Here is a 13,642-nt window from a genome sequence, read left to right on the forward strand (position 1 = left end):
CCACACTTTGAGGCATTACATACATACATGCATGCATACACATACACACATATACATATATGTATAAATGAATACATATATACATGTGGGTGTGTGTATATATGTATGTATATATGCATATGCATACACATATCTTTGTTATAAAACAACATATTTGACAAGATGACAGAATTGATTATTTCAATGTAAATAAAATCCTTTCAATTATAAAAATAATCAAGAAACAATAGCAGTTCTACTTTATAATTAAATACAACTAGCACTCATGAAATTTTTAGGCTATGAGGTTCAGTAACATTGCAAAAAGATGACTAAAGAGAAAAAAGCTATAGAAAAATGAAAAAAATCATAAATCTTAAATGAGGAGAACTTTAAAAGGATAAATAAATCAAGAAGGAAGGAAAATGCCAATTCAATAAGAACAAGCAAAATATAACTAACTTTATAATAGAAACTATATTTTGTTCAGGGGGAAACCAAAGAAATACCCTGGGGAAATAAAGTTTAAAAAATCAAATAAGTTTGGGAAAAGCTAATATAAAAGCCAGTCAGAAATTCAGCAAAGAGAAATTTTGAAAAAGTGAATTAAATGAATCCCTAGGAAATTAGAAAGCAAATTAGACATTTTAAATTTATAAAGTTAAAAAAAACTTAGAGTTGCTCCCCATAAATAGCACTACCACCCTTTTACTAAAGCAATTCATGCTTGAAAAATTCCCAGAACATTCTCATTTTATACTTGATTGACAATAGAAAATTTTCCTAATTTATGAAACAATAACCTGCTTCTGGATTCAGAGGAAGTGGTCGGCTGTGTCCTCTCCCTCTCCTCCCAGATTTCTTTCCTGATTTCAGTCCATTCATAAAAGGACTTGGTTTAGTCTTAGTGGAGCTTCACTCCTAAAAAGAGGGGTTAGTCTCCTACCATTTTGACTTTTTTTTACTTCCACCTTGAAGACCGACGAAAATTCCTTAAAACTTAGATTAGGGCTCATGTCTAAGGTCTCCCCCAAAAGGGGAGTAGAAAGGTATTCAGTGTACAATGCACATCATCCATTATGACAGCTCTTTATTTCCTCCATACAAAACAAACACTTAACCTAAAGATGTACAAACATACATTGATAAAAGATGGAAAACAGTATGCAATAAATTACAGATACTGTTATACTCCCCCAGGTGGTTAAGACTTAAACTTCAGAACATGTAGAAATTTGTGGGACTGTTGAATAAGTATTTTACATTTCAACTCATCTCTCCATTATCCAAATAATTTTCCCCACGTCCATAAGTGGTGCAGTAAATAGACCCTTGGACCTGAAGTCAGGTCCTGATTTCAAATACAGTTAGAGACATTTCTTCTTTCTGTGACCCTAGTCAAGACATGACCTCTGTCTGCCTCAATTTCCAATTAGGAATAATTATAATAACTTATTATGCTAAGTATCAAATAAGATAATATTTGTAAAGTGCTTAGCACAGTGCCTGGAATAGAGTAGGTACTTAACAAATACATATTCTCTTTTCATTTCCCTACCCATGTCTTCTGGTAAGTGTGGCTGTGAGTTAAACTCCTTCTCTTTGTTGGTGGTCATCCTCTCTGGTGAAGAAACTTCCTCTGCTACCAGTCAGCTCTAACCAAGGGACCCAGAATCTCTGGACATCCCAAACTCACAAGGTTACCTCTAAAACTGTATACATTCTTTTTTTGGTTTTGCAGTTCAATCTGCTATACTGAAAAAGACATAAAACAGAAGCAGCACCTAGAAGGCCAAGGCCTAGGCTCAGGCTTGCTTAAGGCCATACTGTGTATGCAATTTACTTCTTCCAGGCCCTGTAAAGGGCACCAACCCTGTCTTCATCCCTACAGGGTGATGCTTGAAGATTACTTCTTTGTTTAGGAAGACATAGGTGAGGTGACTCCATTTTTAAAATTCTTTGAGTCAACAACACTTCCTGCTGCATAGGTAAATTGTTTCATCATGTCAATATGCCAAGTTTTTCAGTGCTGAGTATCCCCAGAAGTTGTCAAAGGAATTCTAGCATATGATGTATGGGGTGGTCCCTGCAGCCCCTCCCTAGAGTATGTGATCCTTGCTAGATTTGTCTCTCTTAGACTCACTGGGTCTCAACTTATTCCTCTGTAAAGCGAAGCCATTAGGATAGATGATCTCTATAGTTTCCTTTAACCCCCAAATTATTAGACTTTATTGTGCAGTTTTACTTTTGGAAGCAAGCATTTATTTATTTATTAAGCGCTTATTATGTGTCAGACACTGTGCTAAGTGCTTTACAAATGTAATCTCATTTGATTCTCAAAACAACCCTGAGAGGGAGTTATCTCCATTTTACAGTTGAAGAAACTGAGGCAGACAAAAGTTGAAGTGACTTGCCCAGGATCACAGAGCCAGTAAGTATTGGAGGCCAAATTTGAAATCTGATCTTTCTTAGTCCAGGCCCAGAGCTCTAGCTGCCTATGAAGCAATGAAAATGTAGAGAAGTTGAGTCATTTTCCCAAGGGGATATGTAATTATCATATTCATACTAGAAGATAGCACTCAGTATGTTGTAAGGAATTGATTTAAAGTCCAACATGTATTTACACTTCAATACCATCTGCACAATATGTGTGTGTATGTATGTATGTTTGTGTGTGTGTATATACATATATATATATGTATATGTTTTAGATCAGTGGTATCCAAACTATTTTGATTGTGCACACACATTATTAAAACATTTTGGAGCACATTTTCTGAATACACTTGCACAGAGATACCCATGTAAAATATATATAATACATATATGCATAAATTATGCAATATATGATTACTATAATAATGTATTTTGTTCATTACAAACATACACAATAAGAATTTTTCAAAGGATGAGATAAACCAAAATAATAACATTTTAAAAGATTTTTTTCTCTTATTGGTGGTACAAATATTTTTATTCTCACTAAGTTATAATATTAATATTTTAATTATAGTAAGTTTATTTTTATATTAAACTAAATTAATATGTTAATAATAGTTATTATTTTAGTGAGAGCAATGTGACTGATTCTGTGTCATTGTTTTTGAAAACCTTGTTTTAATGTTATGATTTAAATGTTATTCAAAGTTATATTATTTAGAAATTTGGTCTTGATATAACTAAAAAAGATAGAACACCATAATACAGAAATACAAATAAAAAGAAAAGAGTAATAATTAAATGCTCCTACCAAATAACAATCCTTTCAATCATTCATTTATTCAAAGGCTTTAGTTGAAATTGGGCTAATAGATTTCCATTTTCTCTGTCAGACAATCACTTGTTTTTGTAAACTATTAGAAGTTGCTGCATTTTTGCATTTTAAAGAAATGGTTCAATTTATGTGTCATGTGATCAGTAAGATGAAGGACTAAACATTTCTTTGATCCTCATGACCTCTGAAAATAAGAATAATGCTCAAGTGGTGACATTACAGGTTTTTTTGCAGTTTTTCCTACAGATTTATATCAAGAACTTTAACTAGGTAATAACCTGAGAAACAGCAGAGAAGGCTAATCCCTAATCCTATTGGTGCACATTCAGCATCTCCTTCCCCACCAACTGCCACCTCTGGCAGAGTGGCACAATGGACCTAGAAGCTTATATTCTGAGATGCTCTGACCAATTCCTGTACAAGTGCTATAGTCTCCACCAGGTCACCCCTCCTATCCACCCTCTCCTGCTCTTATCCAACCATTCTGTAGCAACAAGAAATGGAATTCAACCTTGCCCTGTCCCAAATCCAGTGAAGAGGAAGAACATGAGGAGGAGGATGAGGAAGAGGAAAGATAGGAAAGCAGAAGTATGAAATAACTTGAGCAACAATGAAAATACTGAAACAGACAAAAGGAATAGGGGCATGGTGCCAGTATATGTGTGGAACTCCACTAGACAAAGAACTGGTATCAAGTTAAGAAAAATGATGGTGAAAAGTGAGTTCCCCAGAGAAAGAGGAGTCTGAGACAGTTTTGAAGTCCAGCTCTCAGGAGACTTATAATCAAAGGGTCAAAATGTGAGCAATAGGAAGATATAAGGTGGGGAAGACCAATATTTTTTTTGGGGGGGAAGGAAAGACCAATATTACCAGAAATATCAGGAAGAAGAAAAATCATAACTTGAAAGTTGACAGATAAAAAATGAAAATAGTTAATGTTACAGAAGATGGGAAGTTAGAAGAAAAAAAGGTCATTATTGATGGAGCTATTTATCATAAAACTATTTTGGAAAACAATTAGCAATCATGTAATTAAGATGACTGTGATATACACATTCTATGATCCAGAGATTTAACTATCAGACATACCCCAGGGGGGATGTTCATTAAAAAAAACAAGTACCTATATTCACAAAAATATTTATAGCAACACATTTTGTGGCAGCAAAGAATTAGAAACAAAGTAGATAATCATTATTTAAGGATTGACTAAGCAAATTGTGGTATAGGAATATACTGGAATATAACTATGCTATAAGAAATTATTAATATGATAAATACAGAGAAGCATGGAAAGATTTCCATGATCTGATGCAGAATGATGTAAGCAGAGCTAAGAAAACATTATACACAGTGACTACAATGATGTAAATGGAAAGAATAAACATAAGACAATAAGCAAATGTTGCAAAATAACAGAGAGCAAGTATGGCTCCAAAGAAGAGATATGAGAAGACATGCTAATTCTACTCCTTTACATAGCTAAGAGGTTCATGTGTGTAGTACATTGCATATATTTTCACACTTTTTTGATATATTGATCATTTTTGTTGATTTTTGTCCCAATTTTTTTTGTTTAAAACTATTACTTTTTTTTTTTTGCGGGGCAATGGGGGTTAAGTGACTTGCCCAGGGTCACACAGCTAGTAAGTGTCAAGTGTCTGAGGCCGGATTTGAACTCAGGTACTCCTGAATTCAGGGCCGGTGCTTTATCCACTGCGCCACCTAGCCGCACCCTAAAACTATTACTTTTGTAGGAGGGGTTTCTGGAAGATTAGAGAAAGGACATTGAAATTCTGAGGATATAAAAAAATTACAAAATATAAAAATAAAAGAAATTAGTTCAAAAACTACTTAAACTTTTTGTTGATTTTGAAGTGTCAGAAAATTCTATTTATAAGTTTTATTAGTGAATACATATGAGAGTTTTTATGGGAAACACATCATTTCCAACAACAAAAGATCTGTTTCGTAAAAGGTTTTCTAGTCATGATGGCTTCATAAAATGATTAGTAAATATCTATGGCAAAATTTATACTTAGGGCAAGATTCATCACTCACAAAAGCATAAATACATCTATATATCAAATAATTGTGATACTCAAAACAACTTTTAACCACTTTGTCAGAACTGATTTATCTTGTAATATGGCTAACAAAGATGTCATACTAGAAGAACGTCAGTACGACCTTTTTCTGCTTACTTGTAGTCATAATATTACTGCATTTTTTCCTGTGAATGCTTCTAAAGCCATATGTTCCTCTTTTTTTCTTCTGTTCATTGATGTCCCAGTTGACTTCCCGTCTTCTGAGACGGGGTTATTTATTTATTTTTTGTAAATCTAGGTAATTTATATATACTTTTCTAGATATTTATGGGGTTTCCTTTTGATTACCCTTTAATTCAAGTCAAATGCAAAAACCACCTATATTAGAATTAATCAGGAAAAATAGATAGGGACAGAAAAATTTTAAAGCTACTGGATTATACAAGACAACTGTAGTCTCATGGAGTACACTATACACACTAAGTACTTTGTGTTGATTATATGTAATAATAATGTTACGGTGTGAGTTATAATTCACAAAAATAAACTAGTGATGATGCATATGCTTTGTGTCTGAAGGGAAAGACATCCAGAAGAAGAACTAGTCCGGCCCTATCCAGATATTGTAACCCGTGCAGATATGGCATTGAGAACTATTGTTGAAAAGCAGGTAATATTCATATCCTTAAACCAGTAATGTGTATGTATATTTGTGCATAATGTGTGTATATATGTATATTATATGTATATGGATGCATGTGTGTATATATGTATGTGTGTGTGTGTGTGTGTGTGTGTAATACAAAAGTGCCTTAATGAGAAAGCATAGTTTTGAGACATGAACCTTTTATGCAACCCTCATAAAGAAAACATTGGGTGGGGCAGCTAGGTGGCACAGTGGATAAAGCACCGGCCCTGGATTCAGGAAGACCCGAGTTCAAATTTGACCTCAGACACTAGACACTTACTAGTTGTGTGACCCTGGGGAAGTCACTTAACCCTCATTGCCCCACAAAAAGAAAGAAAGAAAGAAAAAGAAAAAAAGAAAACATTGGGAATTACAAAATCTGGCCATGGAGGTGCATTGCTAAACTGAATTTTGTTTTGCTATCCCAGTGATATACTTTAATATCTTTCCTAAATTGTGGAAAAGTTTTCCTTTTTGTATTTGCAAAATACTAGCCTAACCTACTTATTAAATTAGCTCTGATTTGTGACAGGAATCTAATTTTTGAGCTCTTTTGATTTCCTCTAATGAATATTACTATCAGCTAAGTACCAATACTTGACATTTAGCCAGCTACCTAGTGACCATCTTTTGTCCTTAACCTGTGAGAAAGGTTGTTAATTATTTTGTTACCTGCAAGATATAAATGGGTTGGTGAAAGTCAGGATGTGACATCAGGTTAGATATGAAGGGTGTGAGAGATCTAGGATAAGCAATCTAGGATAACACTTAAATTGTGAGGCTGAGTTATTGGGAGGACATTGGTAGTCTCAACAATAATAGGGAGTAAGGAAGAGGGTAATATTTGGGGGAAAAGCTAATGTCCAATAATATTGGACATACTGAGTTTAAGATATCTTTAAGACATCTATAGGACATCCAATTCGAGATGTCTAATAGGCAGTTGGAGATGCAAGAATGGAGATCAGGAGATCAGGTTAGGGGTGACAAAGGAGACCTGGAAGTCATCCACAGAGAGATGAAAATTGAAACCATAATAGCTGATGAGATTAGCAAGGGAAGTAATAGAGAGAGAGGAGAGAAGAGGGTTGAAGAAAGAAGTTTTGGTGACCTCACAAGTAGTAGGCATGACCTAGGTGAAGAACCAGTCAAGGAGATAGTGAAAGAGTGGTCAGTGAGTTCAATGATATACATTCATGACATAGCTGTTATGTGCCAGGCACTGTGCTAAGCACTGAGAATACAAAGAAAAATAAAGGCGGTCCCTGCTTTCAAGAATTCCCAGTTTAGGGGCAGCTAGATGGAGCAGTAGATAAGGCACAGGCCCTGGATTCAGGAGGACTTGAGTTCAGATCCGGCCTCAGATACTTGACATTTACTAGCTGTGTGGCCCTGGGCAAGTCACTTAACCCTCATTGCCCTGCAAAAAAGAATTCACAGTTTAATGTGGGAGACAACCTGCAAACAACTTTGTACAAATGAGCTCTATTCAGGATAATTTTAAAAGAATCAATAGAGATATGGAACTAGAATTAAGAGAGATGGGGAGGGACAGCTAGGTGGTGCAGTGGATAAAGCACCAGCCCTGGATTCAGGAGGACCTGAGTTCAAGTCCAACCTCAGACACTTGACACTTACTAGATGTGTGACCCTGGGCAAGTCACTTAATGCTCATTGCCCTGCAAAGGGGAGGCTAGGGCGGGTAAGATTTCATTTGGGACTTGAAGGAAACCAAGGAGGACAGGAGGACAGACATGAGGAGAGTAAGCATTCCAGGCATGGGGAGTAGAAAGTGAAAATGCCCAGAATAGGGAGAGTGTTTTGTTCAAGGAACATCAGGGATGCCAATGTCACTGGAGTATAGAGTACATGGCAGAACATATGGTGTAAGAAGACTGGAAAGATAGAAAGGTAAGAGATTATGAAGGGATTTGAATGTCAAACAGAGTATTTTATATCCCATCCTGGAGATCATAAGGAGCCTCTGTGGTTTATTGAATAGGGAGGTAACATGGTCGGTCCTATGGAATTTCAGGAAAAGTACTTAGTTTGATAACTTAGTGGAGAATGGACTGGAGTGGGAGAGACTTATGATAGGTATATCAACTAGCAGGCTATTGTAATAGTACAGGCATGAGGTGATAGGGCCTGCACCAATCTGGTGGTAGTATCAGAGCAGAGAATGTGGTGGAATGCAAGAGATATTATAAAGGTAAACTCAACCAGCCTTGGCAACCAATTGGATTTAGGGGAAGGGGGTGGTGAAGAAAGTGAGACGTCAAGGATGACACCTATGTCAAGAGCCTGGGTGACTAAGGGGATGGTGGTACTTTCCATAGTAATAGAAAAGTTAATGAGTTCAATTTTGAACATATTGAGTTAAAGATATCTATTGTACGTTCAGTTTAAGATGTCTGAAAGTCCATTGGAATTATTAAACTCAAGGTCAGCGGAGAGATCAGGGCTGGATAAGTAGATTTGAGAATTATCAGCATAGAAATGATAATTGAATCCTTAGGAGTTGATGAGATCCCTGGGTAAAATAGTATAGAGGAAGAAAAAAAGAGGGCTCAGGCCAGAATCCTGTGGGATACTCATAGCTAGAAGACATGACCCGAATGTTGATCTAGTAAAGGAGACTGAAAAGGAGTGGTCAAGAAGCATTTGAGTTGAGTGAAGAGAAGGTGAGAAGAGGGAGCCATTGGTAAATGGCCTTAATATTTTCAGTAAAATATAAGGCAAAGTTCTAGCTGAGAAGGAGGTAGAGTGAATATATGGATGGTTGGAAGAGGGCTGAAAAAGTTTGGGAAAGGTTCTGTAGTGAAAGGTATATTGAAATAATTAGGGAGACATAAAAACAGTACCTTGTGGAACTAGTCATCATGCTGTTTTTAAATTTTTCTCCAGTTTTGTTCAACCTGATCACTATTTCCCCAATAATTACAAATTGTCCAACAATTGGATTAGCTACCATTTGAAGTTAAGCAGACTAGATGACCGTATACCTACAAAAGGGATCCACATATTGGATATGAGAGGTTAGACCACTTCATTATGATTCTAGTTAAAGTTCTTCAAAAACATCTTAGTCTCCATGAAATGTAATATATAACACTTCAGTTGATCACTACAGTCTTGCAGTAAGTCACAAACTTGTCAAAGGTAAAAATTTCTAAACTAGGGGCAACTAGGTGGCACAGTGGATAGAGCACAGGACCTGGATTCAGGAGGACCTGAGTTCAAATCCGGCCTCAGACACTTGACACTTACTAACTGTGTGATCCTGGGCAAGTCACTTATCCCCAATTGCCTCACACACAAAAATGCTAAAGTAATTTTGTTGGGAATCAATAAATATTCTGAGGTAACTTTAGCATGCAGACAGGATAAGAGGCAGGGGAAAGAAAATTAAAATCAGAGCCAATATCTTTGGTCCAATTAGAAATTAATGGCTTCCAATATCCACATCTTTTTTCTTTCTTCTTGGGCACATACACCATCCACATAATGATAAGGTAATAGTGAGTGTTGAGGATCTATTCACAAATAATAAAGGCAGGCTTTTTTTCCTTTCAAGTCCCCCCACCCAGACACCAAATCATTAGCTTCACCTTTAGTCCCTTTATATAAGTAAAAGTAATTTGGGGCAGCTAGGTGGCACAATGGATAGAGCACCGGCCCTGGAGTCAGGAGTACCTGAGTTCAAATCTGGCCTCAGACACTTAACACTTACAAGCTGTGTGACCCTGGGCAAGTCACTTAACCCCAATTGCCTCCCTAAAAAAAAAAGAAAAGAAAAGAAAAGTAATTTGAGGGAACTTACTTATAGCAATTAATTTCAAAGAACATTTTTTAAAAGTTATTTACAATAACCTACATGCTGTTTACTTGTTCCAAAAGGTCATGGATCTCTAATCAGGAAATTAACAACTTGGTACTTAACTGGGTAGCTCGCCAAAGCAGTTTCTATCACCATTCATGTTCTCTGTGGTCTCCTGGGAATTTTTGTCAGGGAGGGAAATGTTTTGTTGGCATTGCCCCTTGGCCCAAGTCAGGACTTTATGCACTTTCTCATATTTCCCTCCTTGTTTAACAGGGTTTTTAAGCCTCAGGAACCCTTCATTCTACAGGGCTTCCAAGGCTTCTTCTTTCCTCTGCTCCCTGATAATATATTGGTGTCCCAAATACTTTACTGGCATTTCTTATAAAGCCTTCTTAAGGTAGATACTACAGGGCTAGGGTTTGGGTAAAGAATAAAAACAGTGGCAGGAGAAAAGGTTAACATTCCATAATTTACAAAGGTTCTTAGAGTCTGATTCAGGCCCTTTACTGTTTATAGGAAATTTGCCCCTTTTTATCTCCCTCCTACCTCAAATTCTTCTTTTTATTTTGGACCTTTATAACAGTTCAGTTCTAACTGGATGATATCAACTGTCTTTCTGAAATCTACTTCCTTAGCCCTTATGGCATATAAAACTTGGCCAAAGCATGTCCCTCCTACTTCCTTCATCCTGTCTATTATATTCCATTTTCTTTGTTTTCTTTTTTTTTTCTTTGGTGAGGCAATTGGGGTTAAGTAACTTGCCCAGGGTCACACAGCTAGTAAGTGTTAAGTGTCTGAGGCCGGATTTTAACTCAGGTAGTCCTGAATCCAGGGCCGGTGCTCTATCCACTGTGCCACCTAGCTGCCCCCTATTATATTCCATTTTCAATCCTACTGGTCATTGAAACATTCTGTTCTGTACTATCTGTCCACAAATTCTTAGCAAGAAAGTAAACTTTCCAGTGTTAGCCTTATGATTCCCTCACCCTATCTGGAAAGCTTAGAAGCTCTTTGTCCTGTTATCTTCCCATTTCTAGCTGGTCCCCTTGAGTAAATTCTCTTAGTAAAATCTTTTGACTAGTTCAGCTCTTGATAGATTAGCTATCTCTTCTACTTAGACTATGTGTACTATAACCTAAATGTCCCATCAAGTCATGTCCTTCACCCACATCCCAAATAGGAACTCCTTGATTCCATGATGCTTGTCCCAAACAAATGTGTTCCCTTGCCCTTAAACTTTGCTTCCAGATGGTCCTGAGCTTGAGTTTATGGATACATCCAATGGCCAACTCAGATAATAAACATTTCCCATTATCTAGATACCAAATCACTTCCCTGTCTAGGGGTCATAACTTCCTGTATCTAGGTGGTTTCATTCCCCCTGGGTATCTGACACCAGGGTAGCTGTGAGCTGGGGAAAGATTTTTACTCTACTATGTGTCAGTGCTGCAGTGTAATTGCATACTAAGAAAGGATCTTACAAATTGTAGGTTGTTACTATAATTACAAAAAAAGTATTCATGGATTCAATGAAATAGCAATGTATTCATATCCCCTTAATTTAAGACCATTTTATTACACTCACTTTGATTGATATCATCTCTCACTATAAGGTTGCATTGACCAACTTTGAGCTGATGTTTTTGATGGAGGATGCCCAAAAACCGAGTCAAGACAAACTCCCCAAGATTTACCAGGAAAATCCATACAGCATCTCTAACCCCTAACCCTCAGGGTTAGTCATTTCTCCTTTCAGCCTAGGATTCAGAAATGAAAGTAACTTTGATACAAGTTGAGAAAATTCACTCCCCTCTTTTGCAGAGTTGAAAGACTATTGTAGAATGTTGTGTTTTGGTGTACATGGTGGCAGAATAATGCAAATACTGCCAGACTTGAGTTTTATGTGTGTTGGTTTTGTGAAAATTTGTTTTTATTCTCCTTTTGATTCTTTGTTACAAGGGTCGGTTGGGGGCTAGGGTAGGATATATTTAGAAATGAAAGTGACATAAAAACAGAATATGCCAATAAATCTATTTTTAAACAAACTTGGCCCCTTGGAAATGTTGGGGACCAAGTGCAGATTCTGCACAATAGAATCTGCTGCTTATTCCACGTCTTGTTCCCAAAGGATTTTTCAGAAGCCAGGTTGTTACTGTCAATAAAAAGTACATAACCAACTGAAGTGATCCCAAGTGGCTGTTTTTACAGAGCAGTTGAGAAATAAGTATAGGTCTGCTCTGCTCTACAATTTTCTCTTCAACATTACATATTAATGTACTACTAGGTACTACTTTGTCACTTGGATTTGTTTTTCAACATTATGAGTTCTACCAGGTTCTCCCTCTAGGCAAGTGTTGTCATTGAGGGGAAAAAATGGAAAAATCACTATCTAAAGCTTGGGATGCAGAAATATAAAATTGCTACTCTCTACCAAGCATAGCTATTGAATGTTTTGCATTCTTTACAAAAAGTAAAAATGGATTCTCTTTCTAAGGATCTACATGCTTTCCTAACCAATTTTTTTCTAGTGCAGTGCTATGTAAAATTCCTGAAGGGAATAATGAAAAGTTTTCAGAAACTAAAATTGACTAGAATGTTTTTTTTTAATTGAAAATAATGCAGGGGCAGCTAGGGAGCTTCTTAAATTTTTTCCATTGGCCACCCCTTTATGGGACCCCAGGTATATAGGTATGTAAAATAGGTATATAAATCAAACATTTACTGCCAATTTTTTTTGCGATCCTCACATTCAGTTACATGACCCCATATGGGGTCATGACCCACAGTTTAAGAAGCTTTGGGATAGAGCACCATCCCTAGAATCAGAAGACTCTGGAAAGACTCTTGAAATTTGGCCTCAGACATTTATTAGCTGTGTGTGACCCTGTGCAAGTCATTTAACCCAGATTGCTTCCAATAAAAGAAATGGAAAAAATGTACTCATTATCACTTCAAACATCTCCATTTACTGTCCAAAAGTACCAATCTCTATTATTAGAACATGTGCTCAGGAAATAAGGAATACACACACACACACACACACACACACACACCAGTCTGTCACTGTTAATAGTCGAGTAATCCTCAGAGATTAATTCATTTAATGTGGAAGTACGTTTTCCTAACATAGTTCTTTCACCTGTATGAGTCTCCTAAATAAAACAAATTTTTATGTACAACAGTGGGAGAAGGACCAGCAGATTAGACTTCGAGAAGAAGAGATACTTTTGGCCCAAGAAATGAAACAAAAAAGAAAAGAAGAGCTAGAGCGCTATCGAGCAATGATGAAAAGAAGGGAAGAAAAAATACACAAGACAACCAAACCCTATGTACTACCTGGACAGACTCCATCTGAAGAATCTGAACCAATGAGTAGTAGTTCATCAAATCTAAGTCCGGAAGAGATATACTGCATAGGAAAACAGAATTATGATCGACTTGGGGACACTTAAAAGTAGTTGTCACTGTTGCAACTCAAACTTCGTAAAACTAATATTTTAATCCTTCTTAATCAGTCAGTTCTTTAGCAATCACACCTGAGTATAAGTTTTCCAATTATAAATTTTTCTGGATCTTAGTGTTTCTCACAATTCAATATGACTTATCTTCCTTTGGCATATTTTGTTCACATATAAACAGAAATGATTGGTATTCATGGTAGTATACAATTATGTGTAGAACAATTGTAATTTTTCATTGGCCACCTTTGAATTATCACTTGTAAACAAAAGGAAGAATATTAGCATTGCTCCTGTGATATATAATAGAAGAATAAAATGTCTGGATTCTCATGTCTGGATTTTGCATACCAAAACAAACACGTTTCTGAA

The 13,642-nt window shown here is 36.4% G+C and overlaps 1 protein-coding gene across 1 annotated transcript in view; it reads left to right on the forward strand.

The window, feature by feature from the left end:
* The window catches only part of TMEM232 (transmembrane protein 232), a 154,874-nt gene extending 141,610 nt beyond the window's left edge, over positions 1-13,264 (forward strand). The window contains exons 12-13 of the mRNA XM_043997281.1: positions 5,881-5,971; positions 12,995-13,264. Coding sequence (XP_043853216.1) covers positions 5,881-5,971; positions 12,995-13,264 — 361 coding nt within the window. The remainder of the gene's footprint in view (positions 1-5,880; positions 5,972-12,994) is intronic.
* The last annotated feature ends 378 nt before the right edge of the window (positions 13,265-13,642 follow it).

Source organism: Dromiciops gliroides, chromosome 1 (assembly GCF_019393635.1).
Source record: "Dromiciops gliroides isolate mDroGli1 chromosome 1, mDroGli1.pri, whole genome shotgun sequence".
Classification (NCBI taxonomy): Eukaryota; Metazoa; Chordata; class Mammalia; order Microbiotheria; family Microbiotheriidae; genus Dromiciops; species Dromiciops gliroides.